General features: G+C 42.4%; 1 protein-coding gene across 3 annotated transcripts in view; it reads left to right on the top strand.

Moving 5' to 3' along the window:
* The window catches only part of PLCD3 (phospholipase C delta 3), a 172,395-nt gene that overhangs the window by 17,924 nt on the left and 128,532 nt on the right, over nt 1-25,939 (top strand). For 2 of the 3 annotated variants that reach the window (XM_068263207.1, XM_068263206.1), the window contains exons 2-3: nt 6,112-6,219; nt 16,600-16,841. In XM_068263207.1, coding sequence (XP_068119308.1) covers nt 16,789-16,841 — 53 coding nt within the window. In that variant the 5' untranslated portion in view covers nt 6,112-6,219; nt 16,600-16,788. Of the gene's footprint in view, nt 1-6,111; nt 6,220-16,599; nt 16,842-20,145; nt 20,214-25,939 lie in introns of those variants that run through there. The other variant, XM_068263205.1, reaches the window with a different exon arrangement.

Raw genomic sequence — 25,939 nt, forward strand, 5'->3', positions numbered from 1 at the left:
GTGGTGGCCCCAACTGGATTGAACTTGTGCCAGCATCTATTAATACTATTTGTGTTAGGCCATAAATTGATATCCCTACAATAAACAAAGAAAGGGTTGAACTAGTACGCAAAACGAGCTGCAAGTGGAAAAGACTCCCCAGTCTGTAGTATATGAATAATGCAATGTATAAATAAGTCATGGCACTGACAGTTTTAATACCACTTGAAATAAAATATTTATTATGTCATTGATCATCTATTAAAATTGCAGGCCAGCCTACAACACATTCACATCCTCACTGCAGTAGCTAAAATAGGGGAAATGATAATGGCCTATGTAAGGCCTCTTTGAGACTGACAACTGAACTGCAGGCTTCACAGCGTTTGTAACCCCAGTCGTGCCAACGTTTGTCCTGCAGTGGAGTTACCCGGCGCCGGCGACAAAAAAAATGTGGCATATCACATCAGCGTGGCTGTCTCTCTCCACCATCCGTGCCAAGAGCTACCAAGGCCTAGCTTCTGGTTTGTACCAAACTGGCTCCAAATATGGGAGAGCAGAGTACAGGATCGTTCCATTCACTCTTGGCCTTGTGATGCCACTTGCAGATCAGTCAACACATTGCAAGAGGTATGCCTCCCTTCTTTCAGACTGGCTGGCAGGCACCCATTTCCTCTATACTGTATATCCGGATATTTCTGCTCTAATAGAAAACTGCTACAAAACTGACAGGAAAGGACTGGAAATGTACACCTTTTTATGTGTAGAACAAGCATACTTTTGTACAACTGCCAACCATCAGCAGTTGAAGGATCTCAAAATATGCTATGTACAAATGCAAATTGACTTGCTTTGTGGGAAATGACATCTTTTCAGAATTGCCAAGCAACCAGTATCTCCCTCCCCCGTGCCTACAACTCTCAGTAGCAAACAATCTGCACAGATCACCTGACTAAACTAAACTAAAGAGGTCATACACCGGTTATAAATGTCAGAATGTAAGCCAGGGAGAGGAAAGATTTTACAATGGTCAAACACTAACAAAATAACCTATAAATATTTAATAAATAAGCACATTTTTTGTTATTTTTGCTACAGTTCCGCTTTAAAGGGATATGCCCTTTCCTTACACTTAATTACGTTTCATCATTATTCATTGGGAAAGAAACGGAAGTGCTACTATTGGAAAAGCATTGGAGAGATGGAGATTATGTTAAACTGTTATCCAGGAAGGAAACCTTGGTTACACCAGTTAGAAACATGGCCCCTACAAGATTTAATTCTGAAATAGAATTCTATACCTTTCATTGAATGGGAACCTTATTCCCTGCAGATGGGCTGCTCCAAGAGGACTTAAAGAGGAACTCCAGTGAAAATTATGTAATAAAAAAGTGCTTCATTTTTACAATTATGTATACCGTAAATTAATTAGTCAGTGTTTGCCCATTGTAAAAGCTTTTAAATCCCTGATTTACATTCTGACATTTATTACATGGTGACATTTTTACTGCTGGCAGGTGATGTAGCTGCTGCTTGCTGTTTTGGTGGTTGGAAACAGCTGTAAACAGCTATTTCCCACAATGCAACAGGGTTCACAGACAGGAAACTGCCAGGAGTATGTACTCAGTTTCTTGTGGGAGGGATTTCACCACAATATCAGCCATACAGCGCCCCCTGATGGTCTGTATGTGAAAAGGATTAGATATCTCATGTAAAAGGGGGCATCAGCTACTGATTGGGATAAAGTGCAATTCTTGGTCGGAGTTTCTCTTTAAGCTGCTTGGTTACTATGCTTGTACTAGTCCAAGCCCTAACCCATAGGGATGGAACCCACAGGAGCGCTTTTGGCAGCGTTGCGATACGCTAGCACTTTGCCAAAACGCTGGGCCAATGTTAATGGATGGGGCAACTTCCACAGCAGCGTTTGCGTTTCCCAGAAACGCAAACGCAGGACCTGCAGCATTTTGGGAGCGTTAGCGCTTCAATGTAAAGTATTGAAACGCTCAGCAAAACCTAAACTGAGTGGTTTTGCTAGCGTTTTGTGGTTCAGCACACTGTTACAAAATGAAAAATAATTCACAGGACCAATCAGGATAAAAACGCAAAACGCTACGCAACCGCTGAGCAAAAAAATACAATGTTGCAAACCGCGACCGCAAACGCGCATGAATCCGCTTGGAAACCGCTCAGACAAAACTCTAGCGGTAGCGTTTCGCGTTTGCGGTTTTCAGTGGGTTCCAGGCCATAGAGCCATATTAATCCCTGCCATGCACGGATGAGGACCAAGTCAGAAACAGGCTATCCCCGCATGTGGGGTTGATGCGGCTCTGTAAAATTTAAAGTTATAAGCTTGCTATACTGGCTTTAAATAGATAATTTGCATATTCATTAGCGGGGCATTGTGGGTAGCCACAGATTTATCCTAAGAGAACTGCTGTACATGTGGTGTTGATGTGGCTCTGTAAAATTTAAAGCTATAGGCTTGCTAGACACCAGTGGTTCTTGTTTTTTTCCATTACTTTCTTCTCTCTGCTCGTCTCCTCAGAAGACTCCTATACATTTTTGTTGTCATAAGTCAGAGTGTTTAAAACGCTGTTCTGCCGTGACTTGTTTATCCTTTGGTTAATAATTCAAGTTCTTGTGTTTAATTACCGTGATAGAACTGTCTGGTGGTTTGATCGTTCTGTTTGTGTTTCCGCTGACAGTTGTTGCACTTTGATAACCGCTTTATTGTGTCAGTTTTGTGTGCGCTATTTCTGCACTCAAGCAAACTTAGGAAACGGGTGCAGGTGATAACTGTCCTATGATCATACATGCGTATAATACACATTCCCTAACTGTCTGCTCAGTTAGGCAATGTGCATTATACGCATGTACGGTTTCCGCTAGCCGACGTGTATAATTATAGTGCAACTCGCTTTCCGGAATCCCCCGTAGCCTTTTCCTACTTCCTCTCCCAGGCGTCATCAGTCTCGTTGGTAACAGTGCCCCTTGTGATGATGTAACCGGAAGTCATCACAGGGGGAGCTGATACTAACATGATGGACGGCTGGGAGAGAAAGAAGATAGAAGCTGCCAATGTCATCCCGGAAGGTAAGTTGTTACTATGCCCGCTCTCCCCCGCTGCTACTCCTATCTTGCCTGGCTACCTATACTGGAGGCAGCCACCTACCTAGCTAACCTATGGGGCAAATATACTGGCAGCACCTACCTAGCTAACCTTTATTAGTGGCAACTATACTGGCTACCTATACTGGAGACACCTACCTAACTTACCTATACTGTGGACAACTATACTGGCTACCTATACTGGAGACACCTACCTAACTTACCTATACTGGGGACAACTATACTGGCTAAACTTTACTACCTAGCTAACCTTTACTAGTGGCAACTATACTGGCTACATGTACTGGATACACCTACATAGCTAACCTATACTGGGGAACCATACTGGCTACCTATATCGGAGGCACCTACCTAGCTAACCTATGGGGCATCTATATTGGCGACACCTATCTAGCTAACCTTAACCAGGGGCAACTATACTGCCTACCTATACTTGAGGCACTATCCTAGCTAACCTATACTGCGGGGAACTATATACTGGGTACCTATACTGGGGGCAACTATCTAGCTAACCTATACTGGAGGCACCTACCTGGCTAAACTATACTGGGGGGCATTGTGAATTTGGTGCTAAAGCTTTATTTGAAGAAAATCGTGAAAATCAAACGCAATTTTTGAGAGAAAAATCGCAATTTCAATTTTTCCCTAAAATTGTGCAGCCCTACTTCTGTCTGTACCAACCTGTGTACTCATCCATCAGCCAGCTTGGTTTGGGGAGTTGGCAATCAGGTTCTGCCAACTTGGACCCTTGTTGGATTGCTATTTTATTCCCATGCAGTAACAGCCTAATACTTCTCTCCTCTGTTCCCTCATACTCCAAATGTCCAAGGGAAAAAAATGTATTTTCTTTTTTTTAACATATCGACACCAAATTTATTTCAAATGTAGCTTCTTCCATTACTTGATTTGGCTTTCTGGCTTTGAAGAAGGTTTGTTCAGGGCATCCTGCTTCAGAGAAGAAATTATTGTACATGGCAGCTTTTTGTTTTTGTCGTTTTAAAATCCAAACTCCTTATTGTCCTAGTAATTGCCTTACTTGCTATTACTATGTATACTACTATAATTAAAATATAATCTGTTTGGAAATCACAATTCCCTGCAGGCTGCAGCCTTCCCCCTTGTCACGGTCAGCTAATACTTGAAGTAGCCATCTTGCACAATAATGTGATATCCAGTTAGTCAGTCTGGAGGCAGTACACTGCATTTTTCATGACTGCACAGCTTTCTATCAGTGTAGTTTGCACTCAGAAGATGCCTGCTATAAATTAAACCTTGTCTCATGCATATAGAGTTTAAATAACAATCTTCTGGAAGCCTTGACTGCTCAGTTGCATATAAGGCTCCCAGGCAAAAATAAAAGTAAACCTTTTATTTTAATTAAAAAGTAATCAGACTGTAATTATGCTCTTAAAGCGGAATGAAACCCAGCATTTCTTCCTTGCTCTAAAAAATTATTTACAGCATATTCTATACAACCAGCATTTTTTTTTTTTTACTAGAACAGCATTCAAAGGGTTACACACAGGACTTTAGCGTTCAGTGCAGAGAAATCTAGACTCATCCGAAGTTGGAGATAATGTTATCTTGTGTTTACTTAACTAGTTTGGCCTCCTGGACGTACTAGCTACGCCCAGGAGGCCATGTGCGCGCTCCCACGGGCGATCGCGCGTGTGCACGTGCACTCTCGGACGCGGTTTGTTAGCCTGGCAATCAGTGAATCGGGCTATGGTGCCCGATCACTGATTCCTCTCCCCCGCTGAAAAAACGACAGCTTCTCTCGGAAGCTGCACTTTTTCTGGCTGTAACGTCCCCCATACGTCGCTCTAAGCGTATGTTTCGCTTAGTGACGTCATGTAAACAAACTCATGGCCGCCATCTTGTGGCCAAAAAGTAAAACTACAACTAAAAGTGAAAAAAATAAAACTCAAGACACATTTACATTATAAAACTATGGCTTACATCACACCCTCCCAAAAATACCCAAATAAAATGTTTAATACAAAAAAAAAAAAAAAAATTACAATAAAAAAAAATGTAAATATTTACCTAAGGCTTTTTAAATATCAATGTAAAGATGAAATAGTTCTAATTTTTTTTTTTTTTTTTTAAACTTGTAAATAGTGATCGATGCAAAACGGAAAAAATGCAGCTTTATTTTCAAATAAAATATTGTCGCCATACATTGTGATAGGGACATAATTTTAACGATGTAATAACCGGGACATATGGGCAAATACAATACGTGAGTTTTAATTATGGAGGCATGTATTATTTTAAAACTATAATGGCCGAAAACTGAGAAATAATGAATTTTTTCCGTTTTTTTTCTTATTCCTCCTGTTAAAATGCATTTACAGTAAAGTGGCTCTTAGCAAAATGTACCCCCCAAAGAAAGCCTAATTGGTGGCGGAAAAAACAAGATATAGATCAGTTCATTGTGATAAGTAGTGATAAAGTTATAGGCTAATGAATGGGAGGTGAAAATTGCTCGGATGCATAAAGTGAAACACGACTGAGGGCTGAAGTGGTTAATTGTATCATGTGAGGAATGTGACACATTCTCTGACTGTGCAAAAGCTGCTGGAGACACACACTCAAAGCATTTCTGCCTTCATACATAATGAATAAAACCAGTTATAAATAAAATGCAAAGTCAGCTCTCAAAGCAAAAAAACTGTACTTGTGGAAACTTGTAATTTCTAAATGAATAATACTTATGCACAAATGCAAATATGATAACCGTATGGCATATAAAAAGTAGGAAAACATGTTTTTATTGAATATTATGTCAGGGTTTTATACTGCTTTAAGGAGCACTTCATTCAAAAATATTATCTCATCTATCACGTGTAAATGTCACCCATATGATATGGCAACATCCGCTTCGTGATTTTTGAGGATGTTTGGCAGATTATGCTTTACTCCTCCTCCATTAACTATCTAAAATATGTGCCTAGTTCTAGAGTATTCGGAATATTCATTTGTAATGTGATTTACCCCCAGGTCTTCAGAGAGTGGAAAGTGAGCTTCTGAACGATGAGTCCACAATATTCCCATGTGAGTCCCACAATCCTGGCCCTACAGCAAAATGAGACATTAGCAGATACAGAGGTGAGTAGGATTGGCCCTCTGGAAATTACACTTGGGACCTTATCCAAGTCACTTTTCTCCTTGGTGATATTTTCACATCTATCAATAAAATGCCTTTTAAGCCACCAGCAAGTAAGACCATCTTCAGAATAATTCAGGGCTGTGGAGTCAGAATGGAGGAGTTGGAGTCGGTGCAATTTTGGGTACCCTGAGTCGGTGGTTTCAATAAACTAAGGAGTCGGAGTCTGATGATTTTTGAACCAATTCCATAGCCATCCATTTGTAAAAATCAGACTGAGGAGTCTGAGCAATTTTGGGTACCTGGAGTCGGTGGTTTCATAAACGGAGGAGTCGGATTATTTTTGACTCCGCAGCCCTGGAATAATTTTAGCAGTACTTTTTTACTCACTTTATTTTGTAGTTTTTCAATTGCAAAGTTCTGAAAAGTTATTTTAGGCCTTGTTTACATTGCGTTCCCTTTGCGTGTTGCTCCGCTTTGTGCTGTTTTTAAGGCGTCTTTTTATTCCGATTCCCGTTGCTTGGGTATGCGATTCTTTTTGCAGTTTTCTAAGCGTTTTTTTAGGGAATTTATTCTTAACGTGAATGCAATCGCTACACAAATTGATTTTGTGTTTCTCCTATGCTTTCCATTGAAGCGGAATCTCCTAAAAAATGGTACATGCGCTATGAACCTTGTCATAGACATTCATTGTCCACGCAGGCAGGGGGATGATTTTAAAGAATAAAGTTACGTTAAAACCAAGCACACCATTGTTTTTCTTGTGAAATTCCCAATAAGTTTGATGTCACATGACCCTCTTCCTGTTGAAAAATCAAAAGTTGGATTCAAAAATGACCGCCATGGTCACCACCCATCTTGAAAAGTTCCCCCCCCCCCCCCTCACAAATACTAATGTGCCACAAACAGGAAGTTAATATCACCAACCATTCCCATTTTATTAAGGTGAATCCATATAAATGGCCCACCCTGTAGAAACGCAAGTCCAGGAGCACAAAAAAAAACAGGCTAAAAAAGTAAGGTGCCGGCCTGGATCCTCACCCCAGTACCAAGGGATCGCTGCCAATAGTCTCCAAAAAGGATTGGCACCGCACACCAATGTATTATAAACTTTAGTACTTAATTGAGTCATGTTAAAATGACAGCAACAACAGTCAGTATTTTTGGCCTCGCCAGCCTTTTGCAAGCTGCTAAAAAATCTTTAAAGCGGATCCAAGATGAAAAACTAACTATAACAAGTAGCTTGTCTATATATCTTATCTAAAGTTTACATAGTTTACACAGCATATCTAGCTGCAAACAGCTTCAAAAGTTTGATTTATTCCTATGATACAATGAGGGCAGCCATGTTCTGTTTGTCACATTGTCACAGGCTGAGGGCTGGAGATGCTATCAGCTTGCTTGTGTGTAAATTCAGTCCCCTCTCTCCTCCCCTCTTTCTCTGAAATCTCTGGCTAGCAACCTTCTCCTGCCCAGACTGAGCTCCCATAAGCCCTTGCTACGGTGCCAAGGTACTGTGAAAAGCTGTGGACGAGGCTTGTTTAGTTTATAGGGAATTAGAGTATTACCGTAAAACAAAACAAATATATTTGGCTTGAGGAATGCCTTATAAACTACCGTATATGAAAGGAACACAATTATGCAATGAGTAAAAGTTTATCTCGGATCTACTTAAAGGATGTTCCATATTTGATCCATAGACTTTTGCAAGGTCCTGTATTCTGTCTATGGCCAATATAATCATGCATGCTTTATTATTTATCTGCTGTACCTGCATTGCTACTGCATATTCAAGGTGCCTTCTGTTCTTCTGAAACCTATATGCTGAGGTGAGCATATGTCTTCAAGCCATATGTTCCTTCCCCATCCTTCTGCAAAACATACGTTTGTTGGTCACTTACTGCAGTGATGGCTCTCTGCTGTTGAAACATCTAGCAATCTGCTGGCATCTCCGAGGTCTGTGCAGAGATCTCTGGGTCATGTGACATTCCACGGGGAATTTTTCTGCACTGTCTTATTTTTCCAAGAAAAATTAAGATTGATTCCTTTTAGAAAAAAATATTACATGTCTTAGAATAACAGGCCCCAATCTTTTGTTGACCCAAGGACCTTTCACAGCAGACCATTATTCCAAGGAGTAGGGGATAGCACCCAAACCCTCTGCCACAGTGCCCTGATTGTCTGACTCCTCCTTCCTGAGAGTCAGCTAGAGATTGCGAGTGACAGAGCAGCTGGCCGAGAGGTGGGCATACTTATTCCAAGGTCCAGCGGTGCTCGGCTGCACTAGTACAGAGGTTCTGTCGTCTTCATGCTGCCCGTACTAGAGGCTTGTCCTGATTTTATGATGCGGCTGCTCACAATATTCATATGCAGATGCATCAGGTCAGGCAATGTGCACCAAACAGGTAAGGAAGAAGATGGAAGCTTTGCACTAGTATAACCCGAGAGCTTTGGGACCGTGGATCACGTACCCCCACCTCCCGGCCAGCTGTATGGTCACTTGCCGTCTATGGGGTCTGCTTGTGTTCATAACAAGTGGCGTGCCTAACAGGAAATGGGGGGGGGGGGGTGTATGTGCATGCCTATAATGGGGGCTGACTGACAAAAGGGGTAGTGTCCTGGATCGTCTCAGATCCTAGCAATGTCCCTTTTTATAATAGTATAAATATAAAAAGGTTACTAATTTATAACCTGAACTGTCATACAGGTGTGAACACTGGCAAACTAACATCGGACCAAACAGGTTTAGTTCCCTTTTATAATGGTGCCGTAGCCATCTTTATGAACAATGAAAAGTCTGGGAGGAAGAGATAAGGTTTTAAGACACAATACAATGACATTTGTAAAGCGCTCCCATAGCACCCAAAGGACGTAGATCTATCTCGGATCACTACAGGTTGCAGGCTGGACTGTGTTACAGAGGAAATAGTCAGGTGTTCATAAATGGCAAACTAAACAAGTGGCTTTTCATTTTGGTCTTGAATGCTTCCAGGGATGGAGATGTCCTGATTGTGTGGCAAGGTGTTTCAAAGTGTAGGGGCAGCATAACAGAAGGCCTCTCTGGCCCATATGCAATTAACTTTTTCACCTGAGTTCTCTCCTATGTGAAGTTTTTAAACTTGTCAATAAAATGCCTTTTAAAGAGACACTGAAGCGAAAAAAAATATATGATCTAATGAATTGGTTGTGTACTATGAATAATTACTAGAAGATTAGCAGCAAAGAAAATATTCTCATACTTTTATTTTCAGGTATATAGTGTTTTTTCTAACATTGCATCATTCTATAATATGTGCAGATTACACAACACTCTGCATTCAAAATGATTCTTTCAGAGCAGTCTGTGAACTAATGACCTCTCCTCTGGCAGATAAAAAGAAAACTGTTCACTTACAGTTGAGATAATAAAAGTCAGAAGACAGCCCTCTCCACGACTTTGAAAGTCGTAGAGATTAATGGCTTTTTTGCATAGAGATAACAACTGGAGTTTCTTAACTCTTCCTGTACTGGAAACAATTACACTGATGTATCTGACCTTAATGTTTTATTTCTTAGCTGTGCTACACATACAAATCATAATATCATAATTTTTTTTTTTTCGCTTCAGTGTCTCTTTAAGCCAACAGAAAGCAAGAAAATACTCATAATTATTTTCATAGTACTTTTCACCTACTTTTCAGTACTTTTTCAGTTGAAAAGTAATGAAAAGTTATTTTAAATAGAAGATAAAAATTATATCTCCTAGGAGAAAAAGGAAATTGTATATGGACCTGTCTCAAAAGGTTTTGAGATAGACTCTGGGGGTGACAAAGTTATTAAATCCACAAATCCAAGAGATACAATTAATTTTTAACCTTCTAAACCATGAGCACAATACATGTTTTCCAGGTTGTGGAAAACACCTTTGTTGACTTCTCCTTGTGTAAAATGGTTTCCAACTTCTCCAGATTATTCATGTGTATAAGCTCTTCCTTCAAGTCCCAAATAGCCGGAACTCTGGCATAAACCCATCTGTTATAAATACACTTCTTGGCTGCTATGAGTAGGAGATGTGCCAGTCGTGTAGCACCCTTAGGATTAACATTCACTCTTACTTCAGAAGAATCATCATCACCACCACCTGTATAATTAACCAAACGTAGCTGAGGAGCTATATCCTGGTCAATACCACATATCTCCAAACTATAACTCTGCACCTTCTTCCAATACAGGTTTTTTAGTGTGTGTGTGTGTGTGTGTGTGTGTGTGTGTGTGTGTGTGTGTGTGTGTGTGTGTGTGTGTGTGTGTGTGTGTGTGTACTGTGTTTTGATATTTCAGAATTATTTATTTTAAAAAGTTCAAAATGGGGTGGGGTTTAGCGACGCCCTAAAGAAAAGGACACAGAAACAACAAATTAGGGAGCCCAGATAGCATGATACATTCTAAATAATGGAGAGAAAACAATACTATAAAAAGGGCCCCTCACAAAGATTGGATGCAGAGGGTCAACCGACCACTTGGGGCGGGTGGAGACAACAAACCCAACTTCACTCCAAGGATAAAATTCAAAAGAAGAAATGAGGTGGCTTACCTCAAAAACAGCAATCTATTGGGACAGAGAAATTGTTTTCTGTGCATAAGGAAACTTCTCTGTCCCAATAGATTGTCGATTTTGAGGGAAGCCACCTAATTTCATCTTTTGAATTTTATCCTTTGGTTTTAATAGAAATAAATAATAAAAGGGACAGGAAATCTTGTCAAAGTTGAGGGACGCATGGATTCCACCCAGTATCAGCAGATTCTGGAGACCAATGTCCAGGAATCAGTGACAAAGCTGAAGCTGCGCCGAGGCTGGATCTTTCAACAAGACAACGACCCTAAACACTGCTCAAAATCCACTAAGCCATTCATGCAGAGGAAGAAGTACAATGTTCTGGAGTGGCCATCTCAGTCCCCAGACGTGAATATAATTGAAAATCTGCAGTGTGAGTAAAAGAGAGCTGTCCATGCTTGGAAGCCATCAAACCTGAATGAACTAGAGATGTTTTTTGTAAAGAGGAATGGTCCAAAATACCTTTAACCAGAATCCAGAGACTTAACGCCTACAGGAAGTGTTTAGAGGCTGTCATTTCTGAAAAAGGAGGATGTACTAAATATTGATTTTATTTATTTTTTTGTGGTGCCCAAATTTATGCACCTGCCTAATTTTGTTTAAACAATTATTGCACACTTTCGGTAAATCCAATAAACTTCATTTCACTTCTCAAATATCATCTGTGTGCGTCTCCTATATGATATATTTAACTGACATTTTTTTCTATCATAACAACCAATGATTTATACAGGAAAATCATGACGATTAACAAGGTGTATGTGTATGTATATATGTGTGTGTGTGTGTGTGTGTGTGTGTGTGTGTGTGTATGTGTGTATGTATGTATATGTATATATGTGTATGTGTGTGTGTGTGTGTGTGTATGTATGTGTATATGTATGTATATGTATATATGTGTGTGTATGTATGTGTGTGTGTGTGTGTGTGTGTGTGTGTGTGTGTGTGTGTGTGTGTGTATATGTATGTATGTGTGTGTGTGTGTGTGTGTGTATATGTATGTATATGTATATATGTGTATGTATGTGTGTGTGTGTGTATGTGTATATGTATGTATATATGTGTATGTATGTGTGTGTGGGTGTATGTGTATATGTATATATGTGTATGTATGTATGTGTGTGTATGTATATATGTGTATGTATGTATGTATGTGTGTGTGTGTGTGTATGTGTATATGTATGTATATGTATATATGTGTATGTATGTATGTATATATGTGTGTGTGTATGTGTATATGTATGTATGTGTGTGTATGTGTATGTGTGTATGTATGTATGTATGTGTGTGTGTGGGTGTATGTGTATGTGTATATGTATATATGTGTATGTGTGTGTGTGTATGTGTATATGTATGTATATATGTGTATGTATGTGTGTGTGTGGGTGTATGTGTATGTGTATATGTATGTATATGTATGTATATGTATATATGTGTATGTATGTGTGTATGTGTATATGTATGTATATGTATATATGTGTATGTATGTATGTATGTGTGTGTGTATGTGTATATGTATGTATGTATGTGTGTGTGTGTGTGTGTGTGTGTGTATATGTATGTATATGTATATATGTGTATGTATGTATGTGTGAGTGTGGGTGTATGTGTATATGTATATATGTGTATATATGTGTGTGTATGTGTATATGTATATATGTGTATGTATGTGTGTGGGTGTATGTGTATATGTATGTATATGTATATATGTGTATGTTTGTGTGTGTGTGTGTGGGTGTATATGTATATGTATATATGTGTATGTATGTGTGTGGGTGTATGTGTATATGTATGTATATGTATATATGTGTATGTTTGTGTGTGTGTGTGTGGGTGTATATGTATATGTATATATGTGTATGTATGTGTGTGGGTGTATGTGTATATGTATGTATATGTATATATGTGTATGTTTGTGTGTGTGTGTGTGGGTGTATATGTATATATGTGTATGTATGTATGTATGTGTGTGTGTGGGTGTATGTGTATATGTATGTATATGTATATATATGTATATGTGTGTGTATATATGTATGTATGTGCACCTCTTTACCCTAATTGCATTTTAAAAAGTAATTTGCTTACAGTTTTACATTTTATAAATTGGAGTTTCACTCCCTTCTCAGATCTAGATTTCAGATTGCATCTAACTTGCTTAAAGGATACCCGAGGCTAGCAATAAAATCTATCTTTACCTACCTGGGGCTTTTTCCAGCCCCAGAATTTGTTTTCCTTGCGTGCGGCTCTGGTCCTCTTCAGTGTTCCTCTGGCAGCCTCTAAGTATTGCCGTCCACCGATAGGACAGCGTCTTCTCCACATGAGCGGAAGTGCCCCCCGTCTGTGCAAGAACGCGCCCCCATCACCGGGAGCGTACGGCACCTGCACATTATGCTCCTGATGATGCATGCGCAGAAGATGCTGAACCAGCGGGGGACAGCAATCCTGCTTCCGGGACCCCGGAGAAGACCGAAGTTGCAGCGAGGGACACAAATGACTTCTAGGGGCTGGAAGAAGCCCCAGGGAAGTAAAGAGAGCTTTTATTGCTCGCCTCCAATATCCTTTGAACAGGTTTTGAATTGTAGGCTGACATTTGCTTGCGATTCTATAGATGTATGAGTTTCTCAGTTTTGCTAGCAGAACACTAGAGGGCGCTGCTCTCCCATGTGTGGGTTTTATATTCCACTGTTAACGATTCTGTTTGTGTGGCTTGAGTAGTTTGTATGCATGTGTGTAATGATTTCCTTCTATGATAAACAGTTTACAACGCACTGTCAGCTGTGCGGTGTACTTTTTCCCCCCCTGGATTCATGGTATTTTAATTGACTACTTGGCTCACTTTTCTACCGTTAAAGCAGTAGGATTAGCCATACTATGGTAGGGAAAAAAACACATATATAAGTAAATACTTGATCTACTTATTCAGCAGTGATGCACTGGGAGACATCCCAAGCTCACTCCAACCTGAATTATCGCAAATTCTTTCTGTTTTAAGAAAGCAAACTCTTGTTGATCTACTTACATAACACGTTTTGTACTGTCCACATTTTGATTTCAGTGAATTGTATATAGTAAATGAAGAGAATTCTGTTTCTAGTGGGAACTATGTCTTTTACCCACAGTTTAGGCCAAATTCTGATGTCATTTCTGCCCTTTACTTTTTTTTTTCTTCTGCAATAGCTGAGTCACCTCAGCCTTGCTTGTAAACACAAGTGAGCAAAGGATCATGTTTCAGATAAGCAGCTAGGCAGGGAAATAAATGGAAGAGGAGAAATATATTATAGATTAACCACCTTAGCGGTATGGACGAGCTCAGCTCGTCCATTACCGCCGGTGGCTGCCGCTCAGGCCCTGCTGGGCCGATTTGCTCCCTGTAAAAAGCAGCACATGCAGCCGGCACTTTGCCAGCCGCGTGTGCTGCCTGATCGCCGCCGCAGCGCGGCGATCCGCCGCGTGCAGCGGCGAAAGAGGGTCCCCCCAGCCGCCCGAGCCCTGCGCAGCCGGAACAAACAGTTCCGGCCAGCGCTGAGGGCTGGATCGGAGGCGGCTGACGTCAGGACGTCGGCTGACGTCCATGACGTCACTCCGCTCGTCGCCATGGCGACGAGCAAAACGAAACAAGGTAGGCCGCTCATTGCGGCCTTCCTTGTTACTGCGGATCGCCGGAGGCGATCAGAAATACGGGTTAGGAGCGCCCTCTGGTGGGCTTTCATGCAGCCAACTTCTGCATGAAATCGTTTTTTTTTTTTTTTTTATTAAAAAAAAACCCTCCCGCAGCTGCCCTGGCGATCTTAATAGAACGCCAGGGTGGTTAAAAGAACCCCCAGCATGCAACTGTTTGGCTACTAAAGGGCCAGTGCTCCTAAAGTACAGTATGTGATAACTCTAAACCATAGCAGCAGAAAAAGTTTTGCAAGTTTTTAATGCAGTATTAGCATCTTTATCACTGAATACATTCAGACCAGTTGCTGTTGAAACTTGATTTTTATGGTGACAATCCCGCTTTAAGTAAATCTGATCCTGTTTACACCAAAATAAATAACTTTTTATGGAGCAAACTTACTGCTTATTACAGCTGTGCTCCTCATTTTAACATCAGCAACCTGATTTCTGAGTGACCTCTGCATGTAATTTCTGTAAAAAAAATAAAAATAAAAAAAACGATTAAGCAATCAGCTTCTGCTTTTGGGAGTAAATGTGCCCAGTTCACCCTCCTGTGTTTCCAGAAGCTGATCATGTGACTTATCTCACAGATGAAGCAGTTTTCAAGTTGTCTGAACACCATTCTCATGTCATGTATTTGTTAAATTGTTTACCCTTAGTTAATTGTGCACAAAACAACTTAAAATGAGGCTCTGACTAACGATGCTCTGTACTTGATTTACTGATTTTGTGTTTGTTTTACAACAAATGTTTGTCTTTGCCAATGTTTACAATGCAAAAATGAGCCAGGAGCAGCCTGTACAGTACTACAGGTAGTTTTTGCAGATGTTCTCAGGTTACTGTGTGAATTTGGCCCTGTAGATGCAGTGAGCAAAGCGTACATTTCCAGGACTGTATTCCAAAAGAAACCTGCACACACTGTCGCTTGTTCACTATCAGTATACGCAGGGCTAGAGCTACCATAGGAAAAAAATGGGCAATTGCCCCAGGGCCCCAGAGCCTGTAGCGGCCCCCAAGGTGTCCCTCCCCCATCTTAACTGTTGTTTCCCAGGTACTCTGCAGAGTATTTGGCAGAGTAGTGTCTCATCTGTGCTGGCGGGCTGGTGAGACACTACACTGATATAGACTCTGCTGGGCCCCAAGGAGCACAGTTAAGTTGTGAGGTGATTGGGGAGGGTCAGCAGCCAGCTCAAGGGCCCGGGGGGAAATTTGGCTGCAACAATGACTCTTTTTGGTCGGGGGTTGTCTGTTGGGGGGGCCCCCAGGCTAATTTTGCCCTAGGGCCCAAGCAGGGCCGGGCCGAGGCATAGGCTGGAGAGGCTCCAGCCTCAGAGCGCAGTGTAGGAGGGGGCGCACAATTCATTCAGCTGTCATTCCTAATTGTGTATGAAGCAGAAAGAAATAAGAAAAGGGGATACATAGCAGTGACTGCAAGCCAAATAACTAGATATTAAGGTGTTGGGGAGGTTGTGGGCCCTGTGGCCCTCTTAGTCTAATAGCAATCCGTGTGTCACAGCTGAAGTGGGAGGGATGGGGGAGCGCACTTTGGTGTCTCAGCCTTAGGTGCTGGAGGACCTTGTCCCTGCTCTGGGCCCAAGTGTTACTTGAACCGGCCCTGGGTATAAGCACAATATAATGGCTTATACTGTACACATTAGCGATGATATGCCCGCAACTTAGTGCTGTGAAACAAACAATGTAAGTATAGTAGTAGTTTTCCAGCTTTGCTCCTTGGTTTGTGAAACCACATTAACCTGATTGGTTAATATAGGCAACTGCATGACCTCTGCGCCTGTTTTGCATAAATATACCCCATTGTTGTTGTCAGCTTCAATACTGATCCCATCTGCATGGCTGATCTTGGACATGCCCCTTGCTTCAATAGGCCCGATGGCATTCTATTAAGCTCAAAAAAATTGGGAGGGGCCACTAAAATAAACAAAAAACACACATAGTATTCTAAACTCACCCACCCTCTTCCCCTTTTATATAATGTCAAAACTGCACTGTGTGGAGGGGGCCAGTTTCTCTGCAAGTTCCACATAATTAGTAGTCTATGATGTTGGAAGTCCAGCTTTCATTTTGTTTTTGCGGTTTCTATATTTTCTCTTCTCTCTTTCTTCTTTTTCAGGCTTTTCTCTGCACTCACAAGCCATATCTTCAGCTGTTTAGGATGGTAAAAATGTGAATGGAAGATGAGTTTTGCCATGACTTGCACAGTTGGCCTGTCCTGTAAAAGAAAACCAAGGGCAGTATTTGGTGGGAGAGTTGTCTGTGTTTTGGGGCTATTGAAGGAAATGGACCTGCCAGTAGCACTGCAATGCTTGGATGTCCAGCAGGTGTGTGGATCCTGATTCATCCACAGGAAGACAGGTATGTGCACGCTTGTGTGTTGGGGTGGGAGAGGCAAAAATTTGGGTGTAGGTTTTGACTACCTAACGACAGCGTGACGCCAATGGGCGTGACCGCGACAGCAGCCCCATGACTGCCGTCAAGTCCTGGGGCCGGCTACTGCAGTAGATCATGTGCAGCCTGCTCGCGCATCTCCAGCTTGGGGGTCAGAGCTCCGCCCCGCCTTCAGTCTCCCACACTGTTAGACGGCAAAACCGCTGTCTTTTTACTTAGAACAGCGCTGTGATCTACAGCAGTGCTGTACTGGGGACAGCCGTGTGACACAGCTGTCCCCCTGGGGCACAAAAGAGCAATCGGCAGTGATAGGCTGAAGCCCGTCACAGCCGATCGCTGTGATAGGCTGGCTGGGGGAGGGAGGGTGGGAAAAAATAAAGGAAAAATACATACATGTATTTAAAAAATAGGTGGGGAGAAAAGAGGGGAGGGGGGGGGGGGGGGGGAATCACTTGTGTTGTGCGGCCCTGCAGCTTGGCCTTAAAGCTGCAGTGACCAATTTCAGTAAAAATGGCCTGGTCACTAGGGGGGGTTGCACTGTGGTCCTCAAGTGGTTAAATTTAGACAGCTGTGCCCATAATTGTTAAGCATAGCTAATCAGCCTAGGGTAAGCATTGCTGGAAAGGCTAAGGCCACATACACACATCAGACCATAGTCTTTTGAAAATGAAAGATCACAGACCAATCTTACCACCCTTCATGTAGTATGAGAGCCTCTACACAGTCTTTTCTATGGAACTGAACTCCACATCAGAAAAAAATCTTTGCAAGATGCTGCACACACAGATGCTGTACAGACACAAAAGATCAGTATCTGCAGAAGATCTGTTCCTGCCAAAAATCCATTCCTGCAAATTGCAATGATAGTCTATGAGATCTGCAGATCATCATACACACATGATTTAACTGACATTCATCTGCAGATCAAGCAATCATCTGCAGATCTGAAAATCCATCCTGGTGGATCTGATCTGCAGATGAATGTCAGTTAAATCATGTGTGTATGATGATCTGCAGATCTCATAGACTATCATTGCAATTTGCAGGAATGGATTTTTGTCAGGAACAGATCTTTTGCAGATACTGATCTTTTGTGTCTGTACAGCATCTGTGTGTGCAGCATCTTGCAAAGATTTTTTTCTGATGTGGAGTTCAGTTCCATAGAAAAGACTGTGTAGAGTATGGCTCTTATACTACATGAAGGGTGGCAAGATTGGTCTGTGATCTTTCATTTTCCAAAGACCATAGTCTGATGTGTGTATGAGCCTTTAGTCTAATCAGCCTAGTCTGTGCAATGCCTGATTTCAGCATTAGACACATTGCAAGTGTGTTGGTGTGGATACCAGGCAAACTACTGTAAAAATGGGTACAGTATCCTGAATAATTGTGTTCTACTATATGTCACTTCAGTGCCTCTTTAAACCTCATCTAAAGGCTAAAAAAAAAAGAGCAAACAAACATAAGCCTCCCACAGGATCTACGTTCCATAGTGTGATGGTCTGCCACCTTCTCCCCTCCTAGTGATTCTTATTTTGCTGGAACCTAAGACATGCCTCGGGTGGAGGAGGGGAGGGCTGTGGCTATAGGATTTAACTTCACTTCTTCACCCAGTGACAATGATTTATCTCTGCTTTTTGCCCTCATCATACCTGTCTTTGGGCTTGGGACAGGACATACCGTATATATTTGCATATCAGCCGACCCGCGTATAAGCTGATGCACCCACTTTCCCTCAGGAAGCAGAAAAAAGTGATTTGACTCGCATATAAGCCCCCTATCCAGTAAATCCTCCTCCACAGTGGCCTGGTGCGCCCCCAGTGCAAGTCAGCCCCTTTACCCGTAACCAGATGTGCCCCAAGGATGATACAGCTGTCTTAAAGTGACCCTCCAGGCTAAAAGTCTACTCAGCAGCACCGAAAAGGCTTGGTGTTTAACAGTTTCACAGCATCAGAACTTTGTTTTTCTTATCTAAGCCTTATTTTTAGCTGCACAAAAGTTAAGCTCCACCCCAGCAAAGAAAACTGCCCGGGCATTTTTCCCCTGATGCTGTGCAAAGCGGAGAGGTGGTCCGCACACAGGACAGTTGGAACTGTGTCTATTGCTCCCTGTCACCTCCTTTCAACCAAAAAGATGGCTGCCCTCATGAAATCAAACATTTGCCTGCTCTTTTAAAACAGGGTGGGTAAGAGACTAACATAACTAATGTAACTTAATGACAGTATGTTTGTTTAGGCTAAAGTTCCTCTTTGAGATGTCATAGATATGAGACAAAGTGATTGCCATACAGGAAAAATGACCGATCATTGCACCGCTGACATGTTGCTTGCACGCTCCACAAGCCAGGGGACACAGGTAGTCTTGAGCAGCGCACTCTGCACACCATGTTGCAGGGGATGGGGGCACGGACACAGCAGGCAGCCAGCTGACAAGAGCAGGATTACTAGTGCACAATCCTTCTTAAAGAGAAATTGTAACCAAGAATTGAACTTCATCCCATTCAGTAGCTGATACCCCCTTTTACGTGAGAAATCTATTCCTTTTCACAAACAGATCATCAGGGAGCACTGTATGACTGATATTGTGGTGGAACCCCTTCCACAAATGTTAGTGCCTTACAGCTCTGAGGTACTGACATCACACAGTTTGAGCCTTGTTGCATTGTGGGAAAGAACAGCTGTTTACAACTGCCAAAAATGTAAGTGCCATCTCTATTCAGTGACATCACCTGCCAGCAGTAAAAATGTTACCATGTGATAAATCTCAGAATGTAAATCAGGGAGAGGAAATAATTTACATTGGGCAAACACTGACTAAATCATTTTATACATAATTATTGTAAAAACTAAGCACTTTATTAAATTATTTTCACTGGAGTTCATCCTTCTAAGCTTCTCTGCCAGTAAGAAAACCTGCTCCAACATCCGCTCAACTGACCTGCATATAAGCTGAGGAGGTAACTTTTCAGCACCTGTTCTGTGCTGAAAAATTAGGCTTATACGTGAGTATATACAGTATACAAAATGTTCCTATTCAGGAGTCAGGACAGCAGTAAAACAGAAAACAACAAAGGTTCTGAAAATAAGCTTTGAGCTAAAATGTTGTTAGATTTTTTTTTATTTTTTTTTTTGCTTGCTGTGGAATCTGTGGATTCATTCTTATTGTTCCTGTCACCGCTGAGGCATAATAGCATTTCCAGCAGAACTGTCCTCTCAGCACTTTGTGTAGCGTCTGTGTGTGAAATTCCTTTAGACTTGCCATTCAGTCTGTCTGACTGCTTACTAGCATGGACACGGGGCAGAAAAAAAGACCCTGGTGGAGGAGAAGGGGCAAATCACTGAGGTGGGTAGCACAGAAACGGGACTACTTAATGTATTGCTGGCATGAGGATAGACTGGAGGAAGCAGATAGGTTGAAACATTCTTTAAAAACTTGGATTTGTACCTATACTGGAGACTGGTAAAGAAGACTGTACATGTAGTACTATGAGTATTAGCGCATTAATTTCCTGTAGCAGAGAACTGAGCTGCATGCAGACCCCGAGCTCGGCTCACCTGCTGCATGCTCACAAACGGGAAAAGGGGTGACAAGTGTGACCAGGCTGTGACAATATTTCTCAGCCAGGCTGGGAGGCAGTAGATGGACAGTTGTCCAGAACACTACTAACCGACTTGTTTGCAACTATCAAACAGTTAGCCTATGGAAACTCATTTTACTTAAAGGGGCGCTATATCGAAAAATATTTAATATGTGCAAACAGACAAATAAGTACTTTATTTTTTCAGAGTAAAATGAGCCATAAATTACTTTTCTTCTATATTGCTGTCACTTTACAGTAGGTAGTAGAAATCTGACAGAAGTGACAGGTTTTGGACTAGTCTATCTCTTCATAGGGGATTCTCAGCAAGGCTTTTATTCTCTATAAAGATATTCCCTAAAAAGATTTAAAGAGAACCTGTACTGAGTAAAAATATTTAAAATAAACACATGAGGTAACTTCAAATGAACATTACATAGTTACCTTGCCATCAGTTCCTCTCAGAAGCTCACCATTTTCTTCTGACAATAATCCCTTCCAGTTCTGACAATATTTTGTCAGATCTGAAATATATCAGTAGCTGTCAGTAAAATATCAGTTGCTGTCAGTTATAGCTGAGAGGAAAACTGGTGTACCAGGTAATGTCCATGTTTCCCTATGGCTCAAGTGGGCGATGTTACAGTTTAACTGTGTGGTGACAGAGAAAGCGGTTATGGGTAATGACCATTTTCAAAATGGAGGACGGAAAATTCCCTTGATCACAGTGAACAAACAGGACGCGGGACAGGAGAAAGACACTGAGGAGTAGACTACATGGAAGGTAAGTATGACTTGTGTATGCTTATTTTGACTTTTAACTGTCAGTTCAGGTTTTCTTTAAACAATGATGCTGGCCAGCTTCCCTGCTCGCTACACAGTTTTTTGGCAGTTGGACAGAGCAACTGCCATTCACTAAGTGCTTTTGAAAATAAATAAATCCCTGAGAATCCCCTATGAAGAGATGGACTAGTCCAAAACCTGTCCCTTCTGTCACATTTCTACTATCTACTGTAAGTGACAACAACATAGGAGAAAAGTAATTTATGGCTCATTTTACTCTGGAAAAAATGTACTTCTTATTTGTATATGTTTGCACATATTAAGTTTACAATTTTTTGCCATAATGCCCCTCTAAGTCCCACTTTCTGATAGAAGTTCTCAGATGTACTAAATGTAAGCCAAGACAAGACAAATAACATTTATATTGCGCTTTTCTCCTGGCGGACTCAAAGCGCCAGAGCTGCAGCCACTAGGATGCGCTCTATAGGCTGTAGCAGTGTTAGGGAGACTTGCCTAAGTTCTCCTACTGAATAGGTGCTGGCTTACTGAACAGGCAGAGCCGAGATTTGAACCTTGGTCTCCTGTGTCAGAGGCAGAGCCCTTAACCAGTACACCATCCAGCATACATATAGTAAAGCAAACAGATTGTTTTACAGCACCGTTGGAAAAAAAAGAGGGAGTGGGCTGTGGAATTAAGCAGCCTTCTCTGATATCTCATCCTAGTGTTTAGCCGGGGAGGAGAGAGAACAAAGCCAGGGCAGAGGGGTGCAATGGCCGATAACAGGACTCGCCAATACATTTGTCCATAGTTTGGGGAGGTACTATCACATGGCAGCATTAGTGTGTATTCCATCTACTAGATCATTCATATATACTGTAAATTGAAAAGTGGATTGGACCTAGTGCTGACCCTTGTGGGACCCTGCTTTTAAGTTTCCCATTTTTAGTAGGTGCACGTACTTGCATTGTTCAGTAACACAGCTGGATGTGTGTTTTACAGAAACATACAGAAACTGTATTGCTCTACATTGCCACTACACTGAATGGGATAGTGCTCTGTTGTGCACAGAAATTTATGCAGCAGTGCATTGAGGGAACACACTGCTGAGCAGTGCATAAGTATGCCCATCAGACAGTGCTGTCTGTATTGCTGATGTCTCTGTATATCACACACACCCACAGCTGAAATCCACTCAGCAAAGGGACAGTGTGTCCCTACAGCAAAGACAAAAGACTGTGGTAAGGATTAGATTGAGAGCTCCTCAGAGGGGGGCAGTTAGTGATTTGGCTATAAAATCTCTAAAAGGTACTGCGGAAGATGTCAGTACTATACAAACGCACAATATTATAAATATTTCTGTGGTGATATTTACCACATTACTTCAGTAGCACTTTACAAGGAAGAATAAGAAATAGTAACAAAACAAAAAAAATCCCTTCAAGAGAGCATATGATGTGCAGATCTTCACACGGCCACAAGATGGTGCTATCTGGCTGTTATTTTTGTTGTAGTGTTGAAGACAGCCACATGGTGGAGATGTTTCAGGCAAATAAACTGATGCTGGAGAGAAAGAAGGCCACTGGTGATGGAAATTAGAAATATTTACACAGGTTGGTCTGGCAGGTGGCTTGCGTTCTTGGTTTCTATGACAGCCGTGTGAGGCTGCTCAGCGGGGGGGAGTACTGGGACTGCAGTCAGAGGCGTAGCTAGGGTTTTCAACACCCGGGGACAGACAGTTTTTGCTCCCTCTCTGGACAAAATGGGCGTGGCCACACAGAATGTGGTCATGGGTGGAGTCAAGTTATTTAGATAGCAATATGTGCCCCCTTACCGCATTCAGATATCCAGGTGTGCCCCCCTTTAAATAGGCAAAGGTGTGCTCTTTACTTAGCCAGATGTGCCCCCTTTAGATAGCCTTATTCTGCGGCTGTCAACACTTCTGCAGAGGCAGGGAAAGAAGCAGGGGCACTTCAGGCAGCCAGTGAGCTGCCTCTCATGCACATGGGGGTGCAATGGCTGTGCTTGGCGCCCTCACAGTGCTGCGCCCGGGGACATATGTCCCCCCTTGCCGTCTCCCCCCCCCCCCCCCCATAGCTACGCCTCTGACTGCAGCACCTGAGTTCTTCACTGGGTGAGCCTGATATGGAAGCTGAGTCCTGGTTGGCAGAGTACATTATTGTAGAGGAGCCCTGTGAGTGTTATCCCCATGCTGGGCTATGAAGTGGAAGTTGGCTGACAGGCAGGCCTGGATCAGTGTCTGCAATAGGCTAGTGACTGCGCAAGGCTTGGTCTCTATTCATCAAGACTTATCAAATCAATTACCGTCAGCTCGGTACAATACTGAACTCGCTAAGTTGATTTCAGGATTCATCAAAGTTATCTACAGCCGTTAGCGAGCATTCGGTAATGATGCGGTAAAACGGAAGAAAGTGCAATAAATGAAAGTGGGCGTGGTTTAGCGTTACAATTAGGATTAGTTATCTCCTTCACTGCTCTGTCATTATTATTCCTGTCAGATCATTGCTGACAGAGAAGATGGAGCCATTTGTAGTGATTATGCACAAGAGAACACAGGCAGTGCCAGGGTTAACTACATTGCTAGCTGCACTATATTTTTTCAGAAAATGCTCCTATCAAGCCGCAGCTGGTGAAATTGTGGGATTGTCCCAAGCCACTTCCAGAATCCTGGTCCAGGTGTTAAGCCCTATTCGGAATGTTGCTACGTAGTGTTCAAAGGACTGCCTTTTTACCCACAATTCCACAGGAATCTTATGGCCTTGTGTTAAATTACCGCTGTAAAATGTAACTATCGACACGTTACTGAATTATCGAATTCACACCGAATGCGGAAAAACCTTGATGAATACAACTAGAAATCGATACACTTTGAATTCGGTACTTTAACGAACTGTAAAAAGTTATGGCAAAGACAATGATGAATTGAGGCCCTAGTGACTACTCTGCAGCCAATGAAGACCCATCTCTGTAATAAGCCTAAGTGGAGATTGATGGAGGTGAACTGTTTTGGGAACCAAGGCACCTGATTTGTGCCTTACTGCAGGAAAGCTACAGAGCAGGTTATCGGGGACGTGTTCTGTTCAAGCACTTTGCATGTGACTGAAGTGAGGGAGTCACAGGAGGCCATGGGCATGCAGGAGCGTATTTGTCACATTGTATTACATTTACTGTGGAGCTGTAAATATTGATTTATTTGCAGATCCCTTGCCTGTAGCTGAGTTTATTAAATCCCTTCCACCCAGTTATCTGTGCTGGATTATTTTTGCCTATGGCGAGAGGAGTAACGTTCATCTGTTTGTGACTATGAACTGTATTCAACCATTTCATGTCTGAGAGAGACTGTAAGACGTCTATCCAAAGAGAGCTGCAGTATATCAGGGGTAGGGAACCTATGGCTCGGGAGCCAGATGTGGCTCTTTTGATGGCTACATCTGGCTCACAGTTAGGGTTTGATTCACTAAGCTACACTGCTTAAGCTCTGCACCTTAGTGTAGCAGCGCAAATACAATTTTCAAAGTGGGCCCGCTACTGCCGTAGCATGCACTACTACCTTACTCGCGCTCCCCCCCCCCCCCCCTCAAAGCGAATGGCTGCTCCAATTGATTGTTACACACAGGACCCTGTCAGGTTCAGTGACTTTGTAGGACGAGTTACTTGACAGGCAGCCTATTGGGCCAAAGTGTGGGGGAATCTCGTCCTACAAAGTGAGTCAACCCTCAGGTCAGCTAATTGTACAAGCTGTTACTCGGTAATTCTCCTGTCTGGCTCTCGGGGAAATTGCTGATGTTGTTGAAACCCAAGAGAAGCTGAAGACGTGTCTGACACTTCGGTTGCCCGGCGGATCAACTATATACACATCACCATGGCAACAGGGACGTGAGCCCTCTGCTGCACATGCGCACTGTCCGTTTGAAACATATTGTATGGCTCTCACAAAATGTAATTTTAAAATCATAGCTCGCTACATGATTTAAAAAAAAAATGTAAAAAAAAAAATGAAAAAAAAAAACGGCTGCGCTGCCCCCTGGCGCTTTTTAATAGACCGCCAGGAGGGTTAAAGCAGATCCTCTCAATTGCTAAAATTAGTGCGGTGAGATCTCTTGCAATAATGGGAAGACTCGGATTCAGTAACATTTTTACTTCAGTTCACTGAGATTGCCCTGACATTTGCCAGGTGTGTACATGCAAATATGGTTTCACAATCATGATTACAGACAGGAGCTGCAAGGTATTGGCCCTGTAACCAAATCCTTTTTAACCACTTGCCGACCGCACACTCATACCGTGCGGCGGGAAAGTGGTAGCTGGAGGACCAGCGACGCAGATCTGTGTCGCCAGGTGCCTCCCTAATTAATCAGGAAAGGCCGCTCGCGCGATCGCCGTTTCCTGTTAGATCACGGAGCGGGGCTCCGTGAATAGCCTGCGAGCCGCTGATTGCGGCTCACAGACTAAATGTAAACGTAGGAGACATTTGTCTCCTTTGTTTACATTGTACGGCGCTGCTGCGCAGCAGCGCCGTAAGGCAGATCAGCGATCCGTGGCCAATCAGCGGCCGGGGATCGCCGCCATGTGACAGGGGACAGCCTGTCACTGGCTGCACAGGACGGATAGCGTCCTGTGCAGCCCCGATCACCAAGGGGGAGAGGGAGGGGGGGGAAATTTCGCCACGGAAGGTGGGCTTTGAGGTGCCCC

Source organism: Hyperolius riggenbachi, chromosome 12, assembly GCF_040937935.1.
Source record: "Hyperolius riggenbachi isolate aHypRig1 chromosome 12, aHypRig1.pri, whole genome shotgun sequence".
NCBI classification, from domain to species: domain Eukaryota; kingdom Metazoa; phylum Chordata; class Amphibia; order Anura; family Hyperoliidae; genus Hyperolius; species Hyperolius riggenbachi.